Source organism: Streptopelia decaocto (assembly GCF_964273445.1).
Source record: "Streptopelia decaocto genome assembly, chromosome: 2".
In the NCBI taxonomy this organism is placed as follows: Eukaryota; Metazoa; Chordata; class Aves; order Columbiformes; family Columbidae; genus Streptopelia; species Streptopelia decaocto.
The window spans coordinates 158541742-158567478 of record NC_138655.1 but is presented as its reverse complement, the minus strand read 5'-3'; the positions used below and the strand labels follow the sequence as shown (position 1 = coordinate 158567478).

The 25737-nt window shown below is 48.1% G+C and overlaps 1 protein-coding gene across 1 annotated transcript; it reads left to right on the top strand.

Moving 5' to 3' along the window:
• Positions 1–909: 909 nt before the first annotated feature.
• Positions 910–15916, top strand: MYD88 (MYD88 innate immune signal transduction adaptor). The gene is made up of 5 exons (XM_082044832.1): positions 910–1313; positions 6570–6701; positions 9495–9675; positions 10683–10774; positions 12706–15916. The coding sequence occupies exons 1-5, from the start codon at positions 965–967 to the stop codon at positions 12858–12860; spliced, it is 909 nt and encodes a 302-aa protein (XP_081900958.1). The 5' UTR covers positions 910–964; the 3' UTR covers positions 12861–15916.
• Positions 15917–25737: the final 9821 nt, after the last annotated feature.

Below are 25737 nucleotides of genomic sequence, written 5' to 3'. Positions count from 1 at the left end.
ACTCAGCACCAGCGACCGGTCTAAAACAGTTTCGTGGCCACTTTAAAGATTTTAATAGAGTCATTTTGGTTGGAAGAGACCCTCAAGATCATTGAGTCCAACCATTAACTGAACACTGGCTCTAAAGCACATCCCTAAGAACCTCATCTATGCTTTCTCACCAAGGACCTGGGTCTGGACTGGAGGATGGGGGAAGAATGGTTTGAATACCTGCTGGTAAGACTGAATCATAGAATTGCTTTGGTTGGAAAAGACCCTCAAGATGATTGAGTCCAGCTGTTAACACTGGCACTAAACCATGTCCCTGAGAGCCTCATCTAAACACCTTTTAAACCCCTCCAGGGATGGTGACTCCACCACTGCCCTGGGCAGCCTGTTCCCATGCCTGACAACCCTTTCCATGAAGAATTTTTTCTTAATGTCCAATCTAAACGTCCTCTGGTGCAACTTGAGGCCATTGCCTCTCATCCTGTCACTTGTTACTTGGGAGAAGAGACCAACCCCCTCCATGCTCCAAGCTCCTTTCAGGCAGTTCAGAGATCAGAAGGTCTCCCCTCAGCTCCTGTTCTCCAGCTGAACCCCCCAGGTCCCTCAGCCGCTTATAATCCCGCCGTTTGCTGTACGAGGGGCTGCACAGCGATGTAGCCCTCACGGGGTGATTTGGGGGTAAATGGATGAAAACAGCTTTAGAACAGCGCTGTTCGGGGCGGTAAAACCGCTCCCCGCTCCCCGAGCAGCGGCGGGCAGGGCAGGAGCAGGGACACGGACGGGGCAGGGACAGGGGCAGGGTCAGGGACAGGGGCAGGGTCAGGGACACGGACGGGGCAGGGACACCGACGGGGCAGGGACACGGACCGGGGCAGGGACACGGACCGGGGCAGGGCCAGGGGCAGGGCCCGGCGGGGCGGGCGGGGCGAGGCGGGAAGCGAAAGCGCCGCGGAGAAGGGAAGTTGTGAGCGCGACCATGGCCGCAGCGCCAGATCGCGGCCCGGCCACCCAGCCCGGCCCCGTCCCGTCGCGGCCCGACCTGCACTCCGTGCCCATGGTAGCGCTGAACTACGGCGTGCGGCGCCGCCTCGGCCTCTACCTCAACCCGCGGGCGGCGGCGGCCGCCGACTGGACGGCGCTGGCGGAGGCGCTGGGCTGCGAGTACCTGGAGATCCGGCGGCTGGAGGGGCGGCCCGACCCCACGGCCGCGCTGCTGGAGGAATGGCAGGGCCGCTGCCCCGGCGGGGCCACCGTCGGCCGCCTGCTCGACCTTCTGAAGAGCCTGGGCCGCCACGACGTGCTCCTGGACCTGGCGGGCAGCGTGGGTGAGGCGGGGGGACCCGACCCTGCCCTCGGGGCGGCCCCGGCGGAGCGCGGTGCTGCCGTGGTGCCTGGAGGGGGCTTGATGTCCTGAGGGGATGGTGGTTGTGGTTTGGTTTGGTTTGGTTTGTTTTCGGGGAGGTGGTGTTAAGATAAAACTCTCGCACAAGCAGAAAAGCGCTTCCCAGACTGTGGAGTGACCCCCTCGGGGTTTTCAGAGGAGCTTCACAGCTCCCGGGAGAGGAGAGAGAAGCTCCTGGGGTCAGTTTTGGACCCGTCTCTTATAAGGAAAGCCCTTGAGGTGCTGGAGTGAGTTGAGAGAAGGGAACGGAGCTGGTGAGGGGCTGGAGCACAAGTGTGATGGGAGCGGCTGAGGGACCTGGGGGGTTCAGCTGGAGAACAGGAGCTGAGGGGAGACCTTCTGATCTCTGAACTGCCTGAAAGGAGCTTGGAGCATGGAGGGGGTTGGTCTCTTCTCCCAAGTAACAAGCGATGAGAGGAAATGGCCTCAAGTTGCACCAGGGGAGGTTCAGAATGGATATTAGGAAAAAATATCTTCCTGGAAAGGGCTGTCAGGCATTGGAACAGGCTGCCCAGGGCAGTGGTGGGGTCACCGTCTCTGGAGGGGTGTAAAAGATGCATGGACGAGGTTCTTAAGGACATGGTTTAGCGCCAGAATTAGGTTATGGTTTGACTCGATCTTGCAGGTCTCTTCCAACCGGAATTATTCTCTTCCATGATTCCATGCTATGCTGTATTTCTGCTAACTGTAATCTCTGCAAAGTTATCCAAAACCTTCGATAATAAAGTTCCTGCTTTTCAAAGGATGCTTTGGGCCAGGTCAGCCAGGAGGCAGCTTACACAGACAAGGGCCAGCGTGAAAATGATGATGCGTGAGTCTAAGGAGAGATGAGGGATGATGGAAGGGAAAAAGAATATCCTTGCAAACTGAAAAAGAATTGTGATAGAGTCAGCAAGAAGCAGTGAATATGGAGGTCCTGGTGCTGTTTCAATAACTCATTCTTTACACACTCTCTGCATTCTTCGTGATGGCAGAAATTCAAAGGGAGGTGAGGGAAGAACTGTCATCAGAAGGGGAAATTCATTGCCGAAGGATTTCCAAGGCCAGAGACTCCGCTGAAGTCCTGTGTTGTTTAATAGTTTACTGGGTTAGTGATGAGGAAATGGTAAATCTTATTTCCTGTTACAGACATAAATGAGGATGTAGAAATTCATCTATGTAGCCTGACCAAGAAGCGATGGAGGACTTTCCCATACTCCTGTGATTCTTCCTACTCAAGAACACCCTCAGAAAGACTCGGTTTTGGGAAAGACGAAAAATGGGTGTGTGCTTTGTGATCCACCCATCAGAGGTTCCGAACAAATAGCAGAAGCTTCCAGCTGAGTGAAGGAGCTTCACAAAAACATTGGCCAACACCTGGGCTTCTTATGGCCCTGAATTCGGGAGCTGGACCGCTGGAAGGAAAGGTGGTGGATGGTCTGTGTCAGAGCCTGAAGAGACAACAGCAGAAAAAGTGGGAGGAACAGGAGCTTCAGCGAAGTCACAAGCTTAGCGCAGTGGTGGATCATGCTGATAAGAAAACATGGATAAATTCTTGGAAGAAAAACTCACCGAGGGCTATTCGAGACACAAATATCGCCTCTGACTCTGGAAATTCCTTAACTGCAAATCATCCGAAAGATAGATTATAAAAATAGATTGTAGATTATACCTAAAAGATAGACTATTTTAAGAAAATATCACTGTATTCGTATTTCATACTCCTGTTCTCCCCTAGGCATGTGTTTTTGGCTGCTCTTGTGAGCAGGATGCTCGGGCAGATGGATCCTCAGTTCCTCTTTTATTAATTTTGGTGAGGATTGCAGCTGTGACCTGTTGCTGGCACACCGAGCTCTCGCAGAAGTCGGAGATATTTACCCTGTAAGAGGAAAGGAAACAGGTGGTTGCGTGCACTCAGGTGTTGCCTGATGCCAAGGGCATCTTTGCTTACAACTTTAGGATTGGTGCAGCGGGACTGAGCTCAGAAGACATCAGTACTGAGGTTTCTGTGCTTTCGTTATAGGAGGTGCAGGTCTGGGGCAGGATTTGGCTGCCAACACGAAGGCAGCTTAAGTCATTTGAAGGGCCTAAGAATGTCCTACACGGCCTCTGCCTCCTGATGGACACAGGTCGTCTGTAGGTCCGATGTCACACCTGCCCATAGCAGATGTCTCGGACACTCAGGGACCTCTCAGGTGACACCTGATGCCCTTGTCAGCCAAGCTCCTTTGAGCATCCGCATTAAACACAACTCGTTGGTGCTGTGCAGCTCGAGAGGACATGTTTGGTTTGTGGTTTCTGCTGCAAAACCGTTTCCCTGTCTTCTCGTCGTGTGCTCCATCCCTGGCTGCGCTTAGGATGCTAAAAATCGGTGTCTCCTGCGGCCTGTTCCACTTTTGGCTGCTCTGCACAGCGGGGCTGGAGTTGGCAGCTCCCCTGTTACACTATCTGGGGGAGAGGTACTTGCTAGATGCAGTTTTTCCATCACCCAGCATCTTTCTCAGCAGCTTATTTCATTGTACAACCATCTTCAAGGATGTGAAACTCTTCAGTACGTTCGTGCTACTCTTTCCAGCTGAAACTCAATGATTTTTGTTTCCTCCTGCCCTGTACAAAAGTGCTACTTTCCAGCTTGACAGTTACTGGGTCTGTTTTCTTTCTGATCTCATTGTGCTAATCATTTTGCACTTGAGGTTTCATGTTCTTAATCTTTCTTTCCAATCCCTCAGGCTTTTGTTTGACCACTGGAGGAATGTAAAGCCTGCACTGTTAGTCAGATGCTGGGTGGAATGGGATAACTCAGCTTGGAGGAGTTTCTTGCTACTTCTTTATGTTGGTTTGCATCCTTTTTCCTGTATAGCCAGGCACTGTTTCCACCTGGGGACAAATCCGTGCCACATATTGAATGTCTTTCATCCTTTCAGGTTCACTGGACCCTTCAGGTACGATAGGGCCCCCAGTTTCCCCTTGTAATAAAACCAATAGGCTCTGGTGTTTTGTTTTCAAAGCTTTGCCCAGCTCTCAGGTTTATCCCATAGGGATAAGTGGGGTCTGGGATTAGTGTGATGCCATCAAAACTGTGCGTGTGGGCTTGATTAGATGAATCGGGAGAACTATTTGTTAACGAGTGTTGTGTATCAGCCATGACGATGTGGTGATGAGCCCCGGTCTAGAAAATCGCAGGTTGGGCCAGAATAGGTGCCACTTCCACAGCTGGGGGAAGCAAGAAGAAAAGACATGGAGCAAAAACACTTAAACATTTCTGTGCTGAGCGCTGGTATTAGTATGCCTTTAAATAGTTGCCTGTTCTTGCCTATTCAGCAATATTTTGGACGCCAATCCTGGCTGCCTAGGTGACCACGGCACTTGTAAGGTGGTGCCTGCGTGTCAGTCCTTCCCATGGAACTTCTGAACCCCTCGGCCAATTCAAAGCAGTTTTGATCGTGATCTCAAAGACACTGATTGAGCCGACACGCAGTGTGTGCAGCTCAAGGCAACAGGCAGCTGGTGGAGAGATGGGACGGTGCTTTAGTGAGGATGGGCCTAAGATCTGAACGTTCTGGCTGGTGAGGAATGATTCTGGCTGGTAAAGGCTGATTCTTCTCTCTGCAGGGCTGGGGAGGAGAGAGGCAGATCGGGGATGCCTCAGCCTCAGGAAAAGCTTTGATCAGATCTGGCACTTCAGTAGATTGGGGGTAATCCAGTCACTAGATGCAAAACGATGAGCCAAAAGCAGAGGATGGGGTTTCACCCACCTCCGGTGCATCAGCAGATCCCTTTGCTGCTGCTGTGACCGGGGTTCTCTGTAGCGGTGCCAGCCCGACCCCCTGAGTGATCAGTGCTCTTCTGATTGCAACCTGGCTTTTGGTTTTTCGGTCTTAAGTAAAGGAGAAGGCTCTAGGGAGCTTCATCTTCTTAATTCCTGGTTTCAAATCTCCTTTTACTTTCAAGTTCTTCTCTAGCTGCGTATTGCAGAGTGGCAGAGGCTGCAGGGTTTCTGGTCACTTCTCCAAAGACTTTACATTTAGATTTATCACTTTTTTTTTTTTTTTTTTTAAATCTCTTTATAATACACAGAGTCACAGAATGTCAGGGGTTGGAAGGGACGTCGAAAGCTCATCCAGTGCAATCTCCCCGCTGGAGCAGGAACACCCAGATGAGGTTACACAGGAAGGTGTCCAGGCGGGTTGGAATGTCTGCAGAGAAGGAGACTCCACAACCTCCCTGGGCAGCCTGGGCCAGTGTCTGTTACCCTTACTGAGAAGTTCCTTCTCAAATTTAAGTGGAACCTCCTGTGTTCCAGTTTGAACCCATTACCCCTTGTCCTATCATTGGTTGTCACAGAGAAGAGCCTGGCTCCATCCTCCTGACACTCCCCCTTTATATATCTGTAAACATTACTGAGGTCACCCCTCAGTCTCCTCCAGCTCCAGAGCCCCAGCTCCCTCAGCCTTTCCTCACACGGGAGATGCTCCACTCCCTTCAGCATCCTTGTTGCCCTAATAGATCTGTATCCATCACTGTCCTGTTTGGGAACTTCCCAGCAGCGAACGTGACAGGATTGCCTTTCAGTTATCCCGGAGGGGATTTACACACCTGCTCTACCTGAGCCAAGGACCATCTCCACTAGTTGTTGGATAATAAAAAGCCCAATTTTAGGGGCTCAACAGAATTTTACGTGGTCTGTAGTGAGTATATGTATTCATTGTCACTGGCAGTTATGACGAAGGCCGGGGTATGAATCAGCTTGTGTGTGTCTGTATTTACTAGTAAAAGACAATATGAAGAGTTCTAATTAAGAATTCCCCCTCTCCCCTCAGTTATTTGATGATTTTAAATACTCCAAAATGCATAACAATGAGAGCAGAGTTGAGAGCTGTTACACACATTATGCGTTTTAAAGTGTCTGGGATATACCAGAACTAAGGATAATAGGAGGAGGTTGGTTTAAAATGAATGAAAGTAGGTACTTCTTTACACAGCAAGAGCGAGCTCCAGAAATTAATTGTTTGAGAAGGTGGTGGAGGCAGCATCAAGAGGTTCAAACATGGTTGAGATAAATTCTAGGTACCAAAGAAACAGACAGGGGGTTTCCCACTAATATCCCTGATCTGTGAAATAGCTGTTCCTGTTTTAAAGAACTCAGCAGCGTAAAACCACCATCACAGGAGCTTCTCATGTTGGGTGTGTGTTTTTGCAGAGGAGGACTGTCGGAAGTACTTGCAGAGGAAGCAGGAGCAGGCCGAGCAGCCCCTTCAGGTGCCAGCGGTAGACAGCAGCGTGCCGAAGACGTCGGAGCTGATGGGCATCACCACCAGGGACGATCCGTACGGTAAGTGCCTGATATCTCGTGATAGAATTGCCTTCATCTGTAGCAGATCCCCATGAGAAGTGCAGAAAACCTGTTTGCTTTCGTTACTCCCCACAACTTTTCATAGCCTCAGCCAGAATGCTTTAGCTGGTCGTCATCAGGCATTTTCATTTTTCCTGTCAACAGAATCACAGAGTTGGGGTGGGAAGGGACCTCTGCACATCATCCCGTCCAACCCACCTGCTCAAGCAGGTTCACCAGAGCAGATCACACAGGAAGGTGTCCAGGTGGGTTTGAATGTCTCCAGAGAAGGAGACTCCACAGCCTCTCTGGGCAGCCTGGTCCAGGCTCTGGCACCTCAAAGGAAAGAAGTTTCTCCTCATGTTCAGATGGAACCTCCTGTGTTTCAGTCTGTGCCCGTTGCCCCTCATCCTGTCATTGGGCACCACTGAACAGAGTCTGGTCCATCCTCTTGACACCCACCCTGAGATATTTATAAACATGGATGAGATCCCCTCTCAGCTTCTCTTCTCCAGGCTGAACAGCCCCAGCTCTCTCAGTGTCTCCTCATCAGAAAGATGCTCCAGACCCCTCATCATCTTTGTAGCCTCTGCTGGACTCTCTCCAGTAATTCCTTGTCCTTCTTAAACTGGGGAGCCCAGAACTGGGCACAGAACTCCAGATGTGGCCTCAGCAGGGCAGAGTATCGGGGGAGGAACCTCCCTTGACTTGCTGGTCACACTTTTCTTAATTCCTTAGGGAAGAGAGGAGAAGCAGCCCTGGGAAATGCTGTACCCAGGAACGGGCTGGCACAGAGGCCACAGGACATGTGTGGGAGGAAACTTCCCAGAAATGGGTCCCTTAGCACAGCCGGGCACAGAGCAGCAGCTGCTGAAAGCTCAGCGGGTCGGAGTCAAGGGGAAGGACGTCAGAGCCCAGTGCCTTGGCTGTGCTGCCCTGTCTTCAGCAGGTGTAACCAGCTTGAAATAAAAAGGAAGCCAGGTTTGAAGCGGGGCTGGGTGTGAAGTTGGGGGAGAGGAAACAGTTTCTGCATGCGTGTGTGTGCGTGTGTTTACTGGGCTGTGTGTGCAGCTGTGTGCTGAGGCAGTGAACATCCCGCTCTTCCCGGATGAGGCCACATCTGTGTCTGGTTCTGGGCTCCTCAGTTTAAGGACAAGGAATTACCAGAGGGAGTCCAGTGGAGGCTACAAAGATGATGAGGGGTCTGAAGCATCTTTCTTATGAGAGACTGAGAGAGCTGGGGCTGTTCGGCTGGAGAAGAGAAGCTGAGAGAGGATCTCATCCCTGTTTATAAATATCTCCAGGGTGGGTGTCAAGAGGATGGACCAGACTCTGTTCAGTGGTGCCCAACGACAGGATGAGGGGCAACGGGCACAGACTGAAACACAGGAGGTTCCATCTGAACATGAGGAGAAACTTCTTTCCTTTGAGGTGCCAGAGCCTGGCCCAGGCTGCCCAGAGAGGCTGTGGAGTCTCCTTCTCTGGAGACATTCAAACCCACCTGGACACCTTCCTGTGTGATCTGCTCTGGTGACCCTGCTTGAGCAGGTGGGTTGGACTGGATGATCTCCAGAGGTCCCTTCGAACCCCAACCACTCTGTGATTCTGTGACAGACAGAGCAGCAGCTGAGGCTGAATAGAGATGTGTCCCCTCACCTCTTGAGATGCTCTCCTGGCTAGCCCGACTTTGGATGGCCACCTTTGCTCTATGTGGGGACATCATTAACCCTCCCCAAATGTCCGTAGACCAATTTGCTGCTGTTTGTACATGGCAGCTTTGCCTGATGTGACGCCCAGGTTAGCACTGTGCCCCTGAAGCTGAACCCTCAGCTCAATTGACCTGGCAGCCAGTTGCCCTTCTGCTTGACTGGATGCTTCTTAGGCCGAATCTGCCTGCTGGGTTGACACTTCTCTCAGCAGCTTTTAGAGCCTGACCTATTTTTTCACTGCGGTAGGCTTGAGCTGGCATCAAAACTTGAAAATATGTTGTGACATTGATACAGCGAAAAAATAACACAGTGGGAAACTATCCAGCAGTATTAAGGCACTTAATTATGAGAAACATAGCTCTTAAGGGATAGCACTTTAATATTTCATTAAATGCTAAATAAACAAGAGCTGCCGGCCATTAATATCTTTGGAAAACAGGGTCGTTTACTTAGGATATGACTTCAGGTACCCAAGCTTGACATCTTAGCCGTAAAAATCACAGTTTCCAAATTTCAAGGCCTACCTTGTAGCTCAGTAGATGCGGGATGTCAGGACATTGCTGGGTGAAGGGCCTGCAGGAAGGTTTTGGTTGGGAAGTTTGAATCTCTGTGACCTGAGCTAGAGAACTAAGACCCAGAGCCACAAGGATATTTTAGATGCCCAGCTCCCAGTGAGATCCCGGAGTCGTGTCCTCTTGGGTACTTGGCTCCCTCTGGCTCTTCCCACAATCTTCCTCTTCCACCATCCCTGTGGCTGGATGTTATTCCCTCTGCAGATTTTGCATGTCTGCATCTCAGCTGCCCTTCACTGCCGGGAAACGTGGGTTAATGTGAACAACCCGGACTGTGAAACAAAGTGATCAAGGCACAGACACGTTACCTCCTGTCAGCCCTGTTGTGGGCAGGAGTTGGGGCTAAAGGGCACCTGGGTTGGTAAAACGTTAAATTTCCTTCATGAATTGGGCCAGAGCTCATCTGTCAAAGCTCCTGATTCTGAGTCAAAGTCTGTGGGAGCTCGTAAAAGTTCACTGCAGGAATTACCTTCATTTGTAGTAGATGACAGCTACATTGCGAATGGTTTCAGGGAGCGGAACAGAGATGTTTGATGCCTTCATCTGCTACTGTCAGAAAGACCTTCAGTTTGTCCAGGAGATGATCAGGCAGCTGGAACAAACGGAGTTCAAACTGAAGCTCTGTGTATTTGATCGGGATGTCTTGCCGGGAACATGTGTGTGGTCCATCACCGGAGAACTTATAGAAAGGAGGTAAGTGAACCGTGGTTGTCGGGGACATTACATTACCATTACATCTGCAGTGTGGTGCAGTAAAAATCCGCAAGGATATCTTTATGGGGTTTGTTTTACGCCCTCGGCTCCAGAAGGAAGACTCAAGCATCCCTAAAGATGTTGCTTCTTAGCGTTCACAAGGAAGGTGCCACTACGGTGACGCTGCTTATGCTTGATGCCTTTTCTCTGGGCTGGAATATCCTGCAGCCGCATCCGTGGCGGTGATACAGACATGAATATTGCTCCAGGGTGCGTGAGCTGCACCCCACGATGTGGACTTTGAGGGGACAGCACTGGCGTTTGGCTCTGCCTTCGAGGATCCTTCAGACCTGTGTGGAACTTAGACATGGTGGGAGCTTTGGGATGGGAGAGCAACTCCCCAGATTGGGAGTGAAAAATCCCGAGGCAGGCGTTTGGGTTTTAAACATCAGCCTTCCAGAGGAGGTAACGTGGTATTAACAGCCCCTCACAACGCCCCACAGGCTGTTATGTGGTGTAGCCTTCCGGAAAGAGCCCAACGTGTAGTTTACAACCAGGCACCTCAAATGTAAGCAACTAATTGGAGAATAAAGCTCAAATTTATGAAATCAGTGGATTCGCAGTAATACGAGCACAATAAAGCTCTGTCCAGTTCATCCTAATATTAAAAAAGTAGCAGTTATGCGCAGTCAATAAAGGCAGCATGCAAGCAGGTAGTTAAGATGGCATAGTTAGTAATATATAGGGGCTCAAAGATTGCACAGACAATCTGGACCTAGTGCGGTATCTTCATTTTTAGTATACAAGTGTGTACCTGCAATCAGGTTTTTGTGTGTAACGTCACTGTCAGTGGGAAGTCCGCGCTCTGTCGTTAATTCCTGCTGGAATGCAGCCGGGTTCATTTCTCCGCCGCAGCAATCCAGAGGAATTCATAATTCTGCCAGCGAGAATGAGAAGTATCTCTCCTGACATTTTATTTCTTTTTCCCGCAACTGCTTTATCTTCAGGTGTCGGAGGATGGTGGTCGTGGTTTCAGATGATTACCTAGAAAGCGATGAATGTGATTTTCAGACCAAATTTGCTCTTAGTCTTTCCCCAGGTAAGATCTCACAAATATCCCATTTAAAATTTCATATCAACATTATAATTTTTCTTACAGTAACATGTCCAGCTGAGATCAGTGCTGTACTGCTGGGCACTGCAAAAATGCAGAATGAGGGGTAGTCGTGATGTGTTTAAAGATAAATACAGGTGGAAAATAGATAACTGATAGTTACAGAACCACTGACTCAGTCTCAGACCTGGGTTCTCACCACTGACCGACGTTTCACGTGTGTGAACAGGGCACAGGCACAGGGTTTGCCCTGGGTGTAATGCCCCTCGCTAAGCAGAGATTTATCGCTATTAGAAGCAGCCTTTAAAACTAACCTGGCTGTTAATCCATTTCATACGATGGCTGTTAATCCACCGAACACCCCTGGCATGTTGCATCAACTCCCAATCATCAAGATTTGTAGCAAAGTCCTTTTAGTTCTTCACTAATATTTTGTTGTATCTTTCATTAGAACAACAGGAAAAGCAATGCCATTCTGTAATTGTAGAATTGTAGAATCATTTTGGTTGCAAGAGACCCTCAAGATCATCGAGTCCAACTATTAACCCAACGCTGGCAATAAACCGTGTCCCTAAGAACCTCATCTGCGTATCTTTTAAACCCCTCCAGCGATGGTGACTCCACCACTGCCCTGGGCAGCCTGTTCCAATGCCCAACAGCCCTTTAATGCCCAACAACCCTTTAAATGACCCGAACTCCACCAGTAAAAACGTGTGTAAGTGCAGGCTTACAGAAATCACAGAGGGACTTGTTTGCGTGGGGTAACTAACACACGGAAGGGTTTGGTGGCAAGTTCTGGGAACTCCACAGATTACTGAAGCATCTGCTGCAGTTACACAATCTTGGTTTCTTGCCTCATCCAGGTCTCAGTGTCATCACTTGTGCTGGGCAGCGTAGTGTAGCTGGTAACGGGTGTCCCTATACAGAATTACAAGGGGGAAGGTTCCTTTTTAGCAGAGCTGCTCCTTCAGGCAGCAGCAATCCCAGGAAGAGCTGTCTGATATTGTGCATGCCTCAAAAAAAACAGGTTAGCAGAGTGATTCCCCCATGCAATCGGTGGGTGCTGTCTGCAGCCTGGAGGAATCAGGGTGGGAGGAAAAAGAATTGGAGACAACCCAGCAAAGCCAACCAGCTAGAGGCAACGTCGTCTCTGTTTTGTCTCTTCCACCTGGAGGTGGTTTGGACTGTTTGTGTTCCACAAGAAACTGTGCTCTGTTCTTCTATGGCTGCGGTTCATTAGGCCTTCTCACACACAGAATCACAGAGTGGTTGAGGTGGGAAGGGACCTCTGGAGACCATCCAGTCCAACCCACCTGCTCAAGCAGGGTCACCAGAGCAGATCACACAGGAAGGTGTCCAGGTGGGTTTGAATGTCTCCAGAGAAGGAGACTCCACAGCCTCTCTGGGCAGCCTGGTCCAGGCTCTGGCACCTCAAAGGAAAGAAGTTTCTCCTCATATGCAGATGGAACCTCCTGTGTTTCAGTCTGTGCCCGTTGCCCCTCATCCTGTCATTGGGCACCACTGAACAGAGTCTGGTCCATCCTCTTGACACCCACCCTGAGATATTTATAAACATTGATGAGATCCCCTCTCAGCTTCTCTTCTCCAGGCTGAACAGCCCCAGCTCTCTCAGCCTTTGCTCATCAGGAAGATGCTCCAGACCCCTCAGCATCTTTGTAGCCTCCACTGGTTCTCTCCAGTAACTCCCATCAGAGCACGTGCAAGATGGGGCCCTGCTATGTATTTAAGTGAATTGTTTTTGGCAAAGGGCTTGCAATGCACAACTGTGCTCTCCAGGGTGAAAGCCAGTTGCATTATCAGGATCAAATCTGGATCTGGTGATGTGTTTGAGAAAATGGCCAGAGGATCTGCGGGTGGCTCTGTGTAACCCTCTGCCTGTGTGACGTGTCTTCCAGGTGCTCGTTCCAAACGGCTGATTCCTGTCAAATACAAAAGCATGAAGAACGAGTTTCCAAGTATCTTACGGTTCATTACAATTTGTGATTACACCAATCCTTGCACCAAAAAATGGTTCTGGACGAGACTGGCAAAATCCCTCATGCTGCCGTGATGCGAAGTCGTGAGAGCTCGACGCCGTTTTTGTCACCTGTCCTGGCTGTGTTTTCAGATCGTAGTGTCAATCACACAGGGTCTTCTACCACTTCAGAACCTGGATCCTCGCAGTCGGTGTTTGGAGACTGTGACCAGGAGCAAAGAATTTTCTTCTAGCACTTTTTTATAACTCGGAAGGGGAAATAAAGCAACTTCGTGGGGTGTTTGTGTTTGAGTCAGCGAGCAACAGCATCCAGCATTTTGTGTAGTAAGCGCCTTCACTGAAAATATAGAAAATATACATTTAAAGACTGAGTGCCTAATACAAGAAGGCTCCGTTGTAAGCATTTAATAAGACCGCAAACGGAGGTTTCAGATGGTTTCCTGCTTTGTGAATGGCCAGTGCCATGAAAATGATGGATTTGGGCAGCCTTGGTGGGGGGACGATGTCCCTGCCCTGCGCTTGTTCCTTCACTCCTCGTTTTGCAAAAAGCAGACGTATATTTTAATTGTTAAAGCACTGCAAAAAATACATACGTACTTCTGTTCTTAGTAATATCTGCAAAATTAGAACAATTACCCATGTAATTATAACTAATGCAGAACTGTTGAGTGTGGTTTATCTTCTGTGGATGTTTTGCTCCACGTTATATCACAATATTCCTGTCCCGTGTTCATTTACAGGGCGAATCCCTTGTCACTACCATTTCCTGAGGCAGTCTCAGATTTGCTATAAGTGATTATCTTTGGCTTGTTGAAAGCAAGAAGGGTAAGGAAAGACACACTCTTGTACCATGTCAGTCATGTCTGTCTGTGTTCAGGTCACATTTGATTAAGTAACCAGTATTTTATAATCTCAGATCTTATTAAATTTTTACAATAAAGCCTTCCTTTGGTAGAAATTTAGTCCTAAAATATGTATTTTCAGTAAAGGTCCTCACCACACAAAGTGTGTGTTGCTGTTGCTCATTGACTTGCCCAGGAACAGAGTTGTGCACCTAATTGGGTCCAGATCTTAAATTATTTTACCTTTAAGAGCCTTCCAAAACACATCAGCTTTGGGGATGCCTCCAAGGTACAAGGATAAATATTGAATAAAGAGTGTATTAAATTGTCAGTTGGGCTGTTTAAAATGTTACATTAATAGGAACGCATGTATTTTAATTAACCACCACAATAATTATGGTATTTCTGAGACTAAAGCTAGGAGCAACATCAATACTTGTTAGACTCAGCCTTGAATCCTGCAGAGCGACCAGTGGGTCTCATCAGTGCTCAGGGGTGGGGGGCAAGAGTTCTGCCCAAAGTAGCGTTTTAAAGCCACCCATTGGTGTATTAACCAGATTTTTCAGTAAATATTTCCTTTCTAAATTGGAAAGAGAAGAATCTCGCTTATGTATCTGCGTTTGCTTGACCTCTGCTGCTTTGCTTATTACTTCAGCCACTGCCTCATGTTGATTTTACAGCTTAACGTTTTACTAGTTTAAATTTTTAAGGTTGCATCTGCATGTAGTTTTTTTTGGGTTTGTTTTAGGATTTCTTTTAAAGCGTTACCAGGGCTGATGTGCAGACAGAAACGTGTGCCCAGCCCTTCCCTCGCCCACCCTGTCAACAAATGGTCCCTTACTTTGGGGTGCTGCAAAATCGCATCCCTGCGTGGCTGCTGGTTCCTCCTGGCTGGGGACACTTGAACACAGAGAATATTCTTCCACCTCATTTAGCTTGTGGGACCATTTTTGGACAGGCCCATGAATGTTTTTCAGTCTCTCCTACAAAAATAACAGCTGCCGCCGTGCCAAGGTGACGTTTGTACCTGTCTTGCTTGAACAAGTGAGAAGTCCGTGGGTATGGGAGGAGAAAAGTGAAGCTGATGAGGGGATTCTAAATAGTTCTTCATGTTCTGTTGCCCTCAGGCCTCTCCTGCAGAAGCAGAGACAGCTGCTCACCTCGGGGTTTCTGCATAATCGTTAAATGTTAATTACACAAGAGTTTCTGCAGGCTGCATGATCCCCAGGCGCTCCTGGGACTCGGTGAATTCTCATAGTCTATAAACATTAATTATGAGTCATTACTGGCAGGACCAAACCAGATTCCTCTGGGTTGGAGAGCGGGGAGGACGTGGGAGCGCGGTGGCGGTGCCGACGCTAGAGGGAGGTCCTGCCCTGGAGAACTGGGTCTCTTTCCTCTTCTGAGGAGCTAATACCAAAAATAGCGAGAATTTTGGCAGATTGAGCCTCACGTGGCACCTTCTGCACGAGTCCTGACGGGCAGTTTGGGACTTGGGATGCTGTAAATAATAATAGCAGTAAAAATTAACAATGTTTGTAATAGATGATCCGGTGATCGGTGAACGCTCAAAGTGCCGCTGCTGCAAGGGAAGGCAAAACCAATTAGAAATCTTCTGAATTCCGGTACATAAATGCGATATTGCAGAGAATTGTGAGAGATGTCAGAGCTTTGGCTGATGTCGGTGTCGCTCGCTGTGCCCTGGCCCTGTGCCCGGCTCAGATGCCGGGCGGCTGTTACAGTTGTTGGGCTGTTGCTTTATGGCAAAAGGTTGTAATTGTCTTGTAGGCTAAAAGAATGATATTGGGGTAAAATGAGGTAACAGCCCTAAACCATAAAATACGTGCTTTATATATGTTTGCTATGAAATAAAACAGAGTTTTTGCACTTCTGACATTTTTATCTGTCTTGTCATGGTAACTTGGCAAAGTGAGACATCTATGAGTGATATAAAATCCAGTTATTGTAAAGATGTTTCAGTGGCACTTGTGGTTCTCCCCTCTTTCACACTTGGTGGAAGGTCAACATTTTGAACACCTTTAAAAAAGGGACTAACAAAATTGTGATGTTAAGATTTTTTTGTTACCATTTTGTTTCTTTCCCTCACTGAAATTCTAGTTGAATCTGTTAGTACCAAATCATTTATTTTTATATATATACGGATATATTTATACTACTTTCCTGATACAAATCTTTGGAAAAGCATATGTGTTTTCTGAAAATAGCCAATGACTCTGTGTTTTCTCCTCCTCAAAAAACAAACATTTTAAAATAAAGAATTAAAACTCAGCAGGCTGAATCTCCTTCTTGAGCATCGGACAATAAATAGTAGCTCTCCAAGGGAAGCGTTGGTGAGAAGTGATACAGGGTAGTTGTTTTCTTGTTTTGCCCAGACCTCAGGAGGTTTTTGGTCACACCTGGAAGAGGGAAAATTAGATTTGCATGGGCCATGAGTCTTAATACCAAACCCATCCAACCACCAGCAGTCTGGGGAGCTTTCTACTTTTCTCACTTGGAGCACCCCACATAATTTGGGCCTTGCTAGTGCTGGAAAGATGTTTCTTTGCCCCTCAGTATCCACCAAACTGCCTGAGGGAGATCCTTGGGTATGTTTTGCCTGTTTGCGTCCATGTTGACTTGCATGTGAAGGACAAAAGCCACAACATGTCACCTGTGTGTGAAAGCAGAAGTGTCCAACCTCACACAGGCTCTGATATTGCAACCAGAAGTGGGTTTCCCCTTTAGTCCAGGCTGTCCTTTCCCAGCAGCAGTATCTGAGACAGCCTCCCAGGTCCCTTTGAAGGCTTTGAAGATCCTTCTGCTGCCAGTGTGGAGACACCTTTAGAAGGTGGAGGATGAGACGAAATGGCCTCAAGTTGCACCAGGGGACGTTCAGATTGGATATTGGGAAACATTTCTTCCCAGAAAGGATTGTGAAGCAGTGAACAGGCTGCCCAGGGCAGTGGTGGAGTCACCATCCCTGAAGGTGTTTAAAAGGCATTTAGATGAGGTTCTTAGGGACATGTTTTAGTGACAGTGTTGAGTTATATTTGCACTTGGTGATCTTGAGGGTCTGTTCCAAACAAAATGATTCTCTGATTCTAAATAACTATGTTTGGCATGATATCCAGGCTCCCTGACTCCAAAGCAGCTCATCTGTCCCCCAGCATGGTCACGTCGGGAGGAAAATTATCAAGGAATTGTACGTCAGCCACGCGTGGTTCCTCTCCAGCTCTTATTTTAGGCTTTGTGCTCTGTGTTGCCATCCTGGCTTTGCTCCAACAGGCTGGAGGGGCCAAGGGGACGCGGCCAGCGCTGCCGCCGCCCGGGGATGCTGGGCCGGGGGCTCTCACTCCACATCCTGCGGGGACACGTTACCGCGCAGCTTTATTTCCTTGGGCTTGGAGTCAGCCCAAGACAAGGAAATAACTTCCAACCCGGCAGCTGTCGGGCCAAGGCCCTGCAGCGGGAAGAGCCGAAGGATCACCGAATCACGGGAGCGTTGGTTGGAAGGAATTCCTGGAGGTCAAGGCCGGGCTGCGCTTCACGAGGCGAAACGCGAGCTGCTTGCAGGACAATATATCCTGTACAGCACATGAAGTAATATCTCTGCTATGGCTACTATGACCGAGCATATGGACAGTGATATGGAAACCATCCCTGAATTCATGATTTTAGCTCGAAATCGCTGGCAAGAGCAGCCTGGCAGGAAGGTCCTGCTCCCAGACGTGCTGGCGATCCCATCGCTTTCAGCGCCGCTTTACAATGCTCACCTGTTTGGATGTTTTTGAGCAGTATGGGAAGAGGCTGAGGGAGCTGGGCTTGTTTAGTCTGGAGGAGGCTTAGAGGTGAGCTCAGCATTCTCTAGAACTACCTGAAGGGAAGTTCTAGCCAGTCTGCTGACTCCCAGGCAGTCAGCAATAGGACAAGGAGCCATGGGCTTCAACTCTGCCAGGAGAAATTTAGGCTGGAGATTAGAAAGCAATTCTTTGCAGAGAGAGTGGTCAGGCATTGGAATGGCTGCCCAGGGAGGTGCTGGACTCGCCGTCCCTGGAGGTTTTTAAACTGAGATTGGACATGGCACTTAGTGCCATGATCTAGTAAACGGACTAGAGCTGGACCAAGGGTTGGACTTGATGATCTCTGAGGTCTTTTCCAACCCAGTCGATTCTGTGATTCTGTGATTCTGTATTTAGCAGTAGTGGGGTCAGGGGGTGCAGCTGCCGTAGCTCTTTCTTGCTATTATCCCTCTTATGCCAGAAGAAATACTCCCAGTCCTCTATCTCATTCCAACGCAGGAAGGTCGGTGCCATTTCCTCGTTTACCGGAGGACAGCGTTTACCTGGGGAAATTCAGTAACCACCGCAGAATGTTGTGAGCTTGGAGGGTAAAGATGGAGCATTGTTCCTCCATGGATCAAATTCCATTCTTCATTGTGCTGACATGCAAACAGTTGCTTTATCGTGATAGAGGCACCGCTTGGTCCAGAGGGCACGTTTGTAAGAAGAAAATGAACGGAGGGAAGAAAATAATTATCTGTAAAAAAGGAGAAGGAAAATGTTGTTTGACATAATAAGGCAATAAAAAGAAACAAAAGCCAAAAAACCCACAAGGTTCACATTACTGGAAAGCGTGATAATAGAGGTTATTGAAAAGCACCGCTGAGACCTGTGGGGTTTTACCAGCCCATCAGACATGCTCTGTGTGCAAATATTTCTCTAAAGGTAATTTTCTCCAGGTGTCATAGAATCACAGAATCATAGAATCATTTTGGTTGGAAGAGACTCTTAAGATCATCGAGTCCGACCATAACCTAAATCTAGCACTAAACCATGTCCCTAAGAACCTCATCTGTACATCTTTTGTATGTCTGTATTCTAGTCATTTTTAGTTCAGCTGATCCCCACCAGGATTTTGAGATGATTTTGAACCTGACCCAACTTCTTGATAAGCCCAGCCTGGAAAAGCTGTTTATTTTGTAGCAAAATCTAGTCAGGAGAATGAATATTGTTATATCCACGCTTTGCAAAGCTTTAATTAATTGAAGGTGTACTTAAGTGTTAAGCTGTTCCAAAGCCTGGTTTACAAACAATGCATTTTCTGTTCCTGTGGCAGAGCTCGGCTCAGCAACGCTCTTTTCCCTCCTCCCATTTTGCTGATAAAGCAGCTCACGCAGTGGCAGAGGTTGGGCTGCCTGTGCCCACCAGACAGTGGTTTCTTTTGCCCCAGCTGGACGAGATGGTTTCCACAAAGACACATCATGGTGCACCAGCAGTTGTGTCCAGTGTGGGATGCATCATTCCTTCAGTCCAGAGCATCAACACTTCATCGCCATCACAAGGAGCGTGGCCAGCAGGTGGAGGGAGGTGATTCTGCCCCTCTGCTCCGCTCTGGTGAGCCCCCCCTGCAGTGCTGGTCCAGCTCTGGTTCCTCAGCACAGGACACACATGGACCTGCTGGAGAGGGGCCAGAGGAGCCACAGGAATGATCCGAGGCTGGAACAGCTCTGCTGGGAGGACAGGCTGAGAGAGCTGGGGTGTTCAGCTGGAGAAGAGAAGCTCCGGGGAAACCTTATTGTGGCCTTTCAGTGCTTAAAAGGGGACTGTAAGAAAGATGGGGACAGACTTTTTGTCAGGGCCTGTTGTGATAGGACAAGGGGTGATGGTTTTAAACTAAAGGAGGGGAGATTCAGGCTGGACATGAGGAAGAAATTTTGTACACTACAGGTGGTGAAACCCTGTCCCAGGTTGCCCAGAGAGGTGGTGGATGAACCATCCCTGGAGACATCCCAGGCCAAGCTGGACGGGGCTCTGAGCAACCTGAGCTGGTGAAGATGTCCCTGCTCATGGCAGGGGTGGCACTGGAGGAGCTTTGGAGGTCCCTTCCAACCCTAACTATTCTATAATTCTATCAACCTATGCTCTGGAGTTTCTCCTGGCTGGCAACCAGCAGAGGATATTTGATTCCAGTTTCCCCAGTTCCTAGGCTTGCTTGGGTTGGGTTTTGGTGGGGCTGGACTGGAAGTAGGGAGCGAATGTGGTCTGCGTTGGCCACAAAACACTTAACTATGTCTCTTTACAAAAAGCTGCTTGGAACGTTTTTCCTCCTCCTGTTTCACACACACCTTCCTGCTGCCCTGTTGAACTGCGTGCAGTGTCGGGGACCCAGGCTGAGGACAAGCTTATGTCAGCAGAACTAAAGGTACGAGCCGCAAGTCCTAAAGTGCTTAACTGCTTGTGTGCCACTTTATGATCTGTTGCCTCAGAAACAAAAAATACCGTTCGGGAGGGGAAAACTGGGTAAGGGAACCTGAAGGTCCATGTCCTGCGGAGCCACGGCAGACCCTGCGCACCGCTTTACAGGAGCGTTTTCAAAAGTGTTCTGGGTGACCAATCTGAAACTACTAAATTGGTGAAGATTCGGTGTTTGATTTTTGGCAGACATTCCCAACTGAAATATATGTGGAAATGAGATTTAAAGTGCTTTGAGCTGAGGACTAAAATGGGCATTGGCCTTAAAACGTCAGTGTCTCAGCATCTCTAAAACCTCACATGGGTATGCAAAGAACATCATTTTTCAGTATCAGTAAAGGGCTTTGGAGACCTTTAGAAAGAAAGGCAAAGAAAAGAAGCATCATGTTTTTTACTCTGAAGCTATTTAGTCTAGAAATGAATATCCCCTGTTTTCCTAACAGTTATTCTTAGGCTTTTTGGTGACTTAACCTCTCCTGGCGCTGCCTCTGGCATCTGCTCAGCCACACTGTTTTATCGAGCATCGGGCATGGAAGATTTTAAGATTTCCTACGTGAGCTCTCAGCAATCTCGCCTCATCAGCATGCTGCTCTTGGCAAACGGGTTTTTCTTCAGCTCCAAGACATGCATATTGATTAGTCATTTCCTTTTGTTACCTAGCATCCTGTCATTGATTTTAATTGTTCGGTATTGAAGAGGAAGCACTCAGTACACATAGAATTACCAACTATGAGATTTTGCTTTCCGCACCTTTCGCCAGACGGTGCCCGCAGCGAAGCCCTCAGGAGCTGGGGATCTCTCTCAGCCAGCATTGTGCACAAATTCAGCAGCAGACAATTTTTCTCCATTAAATCAATTTCTGATTCTTTGTGGCAGCTTTCCCTGCTGCAGGATTTCACACTTCAGTGGTTTGTTTCTGGGGTGCCATGTGAGTTTTTTCATTTTCCGAAGGAGTGGTGGTCTAAATCCATTGAACTCGCAGACACGTGGCTTGTGTCTTCCCGTTCCCCCTTCCTACTGCTGTCCTTAAGAGATGTTCATGACTTGAGATGTCTCCTCTTGTGGCTCCTCTTTCTTGTCAGTCCCTGGGGATGCTCCTGGACTGTTCCCTAAAGCTTTTGACACCGTATCCCTTGGCATTCTCCTGGAGAAGCTGCAGCTCATGGCCTGGATGGGCGTATCTGCGATGGATAAAGAACTGGGGGGATGACCTGTCCCAAAGAGTTGTGGTGAACGGAGCCCAATCCAGTTGGTGGCCGGTCATGAGTGGTGTTCCCCAGGGTTCAGTACTGGGGACAGTTCTGTTTAATCTCTTTATCAATGATCTGGATGAGGGGATTGAGTGCACCTTCAGTAAGTTTGCAGATGACACTAAATTGGGCAGCAGTGTTGATCTGCTGGAGGGTAGGAAGGTCATACAGAGGGATCTGGACCAGCTGGATCGTTGGGCTGAGGCCAATTGTCTGAGGTTTAACAAGGCCAAGTCCTGCACATGGATCACAACCCCACGCAGTGCTACAGGATTGGGGAAGAGCGGCTGGAAAGTGCCTGGGGAAAGGGATCTGGGGGTGTTGACTGACAGTGGCTGAACATGAGCCAGCGTGTGCCCAGGTGGCCAAAAAGGCCAACAGCATCCTGGCTTGTGTCAGGAATAGTGTGGGTAGCAGGACCAGGGCAGTGACCATCCCCTGTATTGGGCACTGGTGAGGCCAAACCTCGAATCCTGGGGTCAGTTTTGGGCCCGTCATCATAAAAAGGACATTGAAATACTGGAGAGAGTGCAGAGGAGGTGACGAAGCTGGTGAGGGGCTGAAGCACAAGTGTGATGGGAGCGGCTGAGGGACCTGGGGGGTTCAGCTGGAGAACAGGAGCTGAGGGGAGACCTTCTGATCTCTGAACTGCCTGAAAGGAGCTTGGAGCATGGAGGGGGTTGGTCTCTTCTCCCAAGGAACAAGTGACAGGATGAAAGGAAATGCCCTCAAGTTGTGCCAGGGGACATTTAAATTGGACATTGGGAAAACTTTCTACCCGGAAATGGTTGTCAGCCATTGGAACAGGCTGCCCAGGGCAGTGGTGGAGTCACCATCCCTGGAGGGGTTTAAAAGGTGTTCAGACGAGGTTCTTAGGGACATGGTTTAGTGCTAGATTTAGGTTATGGTTGGACTGGATGATCCTGAGGGTCTCTTCCAACCAAAACGATTCTATGATTCCTCTGCTGCTGCTGAAGTGGAGCAGCTTCTCCAACATGAAACTGTAGCTTGGTCCTACATCTGACAGAGAGACAAATACTCCTATCCCCATGGTGCAAAATATCAAAGCTGGGAGCTGGTGCCATTCATTAACTCTACTTCTTCTGCAAAATATCTTCTTAGACTGCTCCCATCTTTTGAAAACATTCCTGCACTCTCCGAGTGCATCACAAATATTTCCTGAAGCCTCTGTATGTAAGGACCTTGGTCCCCTCCTACTGTCTCTGATTCTTGGTCTTCCTTTACTTTAGACATACAAAAAGGATCCTATTTTTAGCAGCCAGCAGTCAATGACACAGGAATTCATGAGTAAGGAGGAAAGGATGTGAACTATCCAAATAGATTTTTTTTTCAAATGAGATCTCTTTACATTCCTATCACCATAGTAATAAGCTGTGAGTCACTGTTACACTGAACTATTAGACTATTATTGTAAACTCATGTCATTAGAATCTGCTAATGTGAACCACAAACCCTGCCTGGCTTCAGCTTAGCTGGGTTCAGGAAGATATTGGCCGTTTATAAGGATAAGAACAACATTCCCTCACAAAACTTATTCCCAGGTGGCAAGAAGTGAATGAAATCTTATTCAACCTTATCTTTCTATTCCTAGGGTTTCTTTCCTCACTGCCTTTTAAGAGACTTCATCCTGCTTCATGGTAATGTCACACAAGATGTTTTCTTTTATTTCTTCAAAGTTTGCCAGCTGTAAATTGGATCCAAGCACTCCCAGCTGACAGAATATCCGTGCTGTATCACCTGAGAACAGCAGTGTCTCCTCCAAAATCTGCTTTTTGTGTTCAGTCCTGCCATGGTCAGCCCTCAGAAGGAGATTTAAGTATCTAGGGACACTCGGGGCTTCTTTGCTGCAACAGCAAGTGGCAAGCAGGGGATTTTCTCTGGCATTGCTAAATTTCTGTCAGGAGTTATGTCCAGACTGAGTATTTTTCTAAAAGAGTTTTGTTGAATAATAACATGTCTGAAATGGTCTTAAATGCACACACAGAGCTTTCATAATAGAACAAACAGTCCTTGGCCACCCTCCATTCACCACAAAAGAGGAGGCAGGCCAGGTGTACCTGCTTGTCCATCGGGGTCTAGGTGCTTTCATTGGGCTTATTTTCCACTTTCAACAAGGAAGGGAAAAGCTCTGAAACACATTCTCAACCCTCTTGTCCTGCTCTGTGGCTTAGAAAATGTTTTATGATGCAGATTTACCCTCCACAGAAAAGGCCAGTGGGAAAACCTTCCCGTCCTTAGAAGCTGTGACATTCCCAGGGTGAAAAGAGGTACCGGTATGTGAAGTGTCTTTCATCAGCTTCTGTGAAGGCAAAGCAGGATGAAGAAAGCATTATTGTAAACCAGAGGAGTGCAAGAGCTGATTATTAAACTGTGGTTCAGGTATGAGGTAATCAAGATCTTGTTATAATAATTATCTCTTAAACCTAGCATGGATTTTATACAAGATTTGAAGGAGCTTAAAATCTGGGAGGTATTTTTGGTGGAGGAAGTAAGAGAACGGCACAGTGTTTCTCTTAAGAGGCAGCAGGGATGGGATAAGAAGCGTGTTTGCAAAGCAAAAGCTGGTTTCAGTAAACACACAGGGAGAACCAGAATTCACCTGTTAAAACCAGGCCTTTCGCTACTTGACTTCAAAGTGACCTCAAAGGCGAATTTAAAATGAGTTTGCACACTGGCACTCAATGACGGGGCGGAGATATGTGGTAGTACGCAGGCTGACTTAGGAAAACCTGCCGCTGTGGTTTAGACTGGCATATTGCTTGTGTTTTGAAAACAATTATTAAAAACTTGCGCCAGTTGGAAGGTTTTAAATCACCGCTCCTTCCTCCGCTGCTTGGTCCTTGCCTTATTTCTCGAAAGCCAAAACAAAGCTGCAAGGAGAAATGCCCGGAGATAAAGTGCAGTTTACTTTGTTAAATAATCAGCTGCCGTTCGACAGAGTAAGGTCCCTTCAATCTACCTGGAGGTGTTTCCATGAAGAAAGAACAGCGGGCAAATTTTGTAGTGAAACAAGGTCAGGCACCCTGCTTGCCGACACACATTCTGAACGCAATAAACCCGGCATTGTTGGGCTCCCCCTCACTCCAGCAAACCGTGCCCGTACCAAGCAGTTCAATAAGCACATTAACTGCTGTTGTGTGCAAGAATCGTGGTAGGCAACACACAGTCATTTACAAACAGCGGTTTATGATGCCTTAAAAAGCCTTTAACTAGAAACGCAGCAACAAATACCGTGGCCCCAAGCACCGCTGAGCTGTGACAAGAGCTTCTACGTGGCTGCTCTGAAAGAGCAACTTATACTGGAACAAGAAGAAAATTATATATCCAGGAGTCCACGTGAATAGTAAGATGAAATCTCAATAAATTTAGACCAGTTTTCTACAACCCAAGTATAAACAAGGTTAGTTTATATTTATGCTTGTGATGATACAATACATTAACCATCAAGGATCTTTTATAGGTATAAAGCTGGTAATGTGTGTGCACAGAGTATTAGAATCCTCAGTTCAGGAAAGATATTGAAGTGCTGGAGCGGGTCCAGAGAAGAGCAACAAGGCTGGTGAAGGGACTTGAACACAAGACCTATGGGGAGAGGCAGAGGGAGCTGGGCTTGTTTAGTCTGGAGAAGAGGAGGCTTAGAGGTGAGCTCAGCACTCTCTAGAACTACCTGAAGGGCAGTTCTAGCCAGGTGGGGATTGGTCTCTTCTCCCAGGCAGTCAGCAATAGGACAAGGGGCCATGGGCTTCAACTCTGCCAGGGGAAATTTAGGATAGCTATTAGAAAGCAATTCTTTGCAGAGAGAGTGGTCAGGCATTGGAATGGCTGCCCAGGGAGGTGCTGGACTCGCCGTCCCTGGAGGTTTTTAAACTGAGACTGGACATGGCACTTAGTGCCACAATCTAGTCAATGGACTGGAGTTGGACCAAGGGTTGGACTTGATGATCTCTGAGGTCTTTTCCAACCCAGTCGATTCTGTGATTCTGTAATCACTAACCTATGCGTTAAACATTGGTTTTACGAAAGCAAACATTACATGAATGGAAAAAAAACCCACAACTAAACAAAAAACCAGACAAAGAGCTGGATAGTGCCAGTAAGTTTCACTGAAACAATAAGTATTTGGCCCACAAAGGCAGGAAACCATGTGCCTTATGAGCATGAGAGCATTTTGTGCAAATGTGCCTTGTGTGCCCGTTGTGCAAAGGCTCCTGGGGAACACGAGCCCTGGGGACATGGGTGAAATGCAGGTGTCAGAAAAAAGCCTTGACCATGCAGCAGGATCCGTGGGAGGAGGGCACTGCCTGCTCTCATCACCCTGGAGTTTTACTGGAAGTCAAAATATATGGGAAAGCCCAGCTCTGAGAGCTTTTTCTTGGACTGCAGCCATCCTACCTGAAAGGCGTCTGGAGCTTTTCCACTTCTCAGCCTCCCCTAAAGCCTGGTCCAGAGCAGAGGTGGATACACCAGGAAACTGCTTTTCCACTTCAGATTTCTGCTGAAATTTCTTTTTATTACAACAAAGCACTTGATTCAGTAGCACCACTTCATGGGCTCTTTCATAAAGGCCTTGGCCCTGAGGAGCCAACAA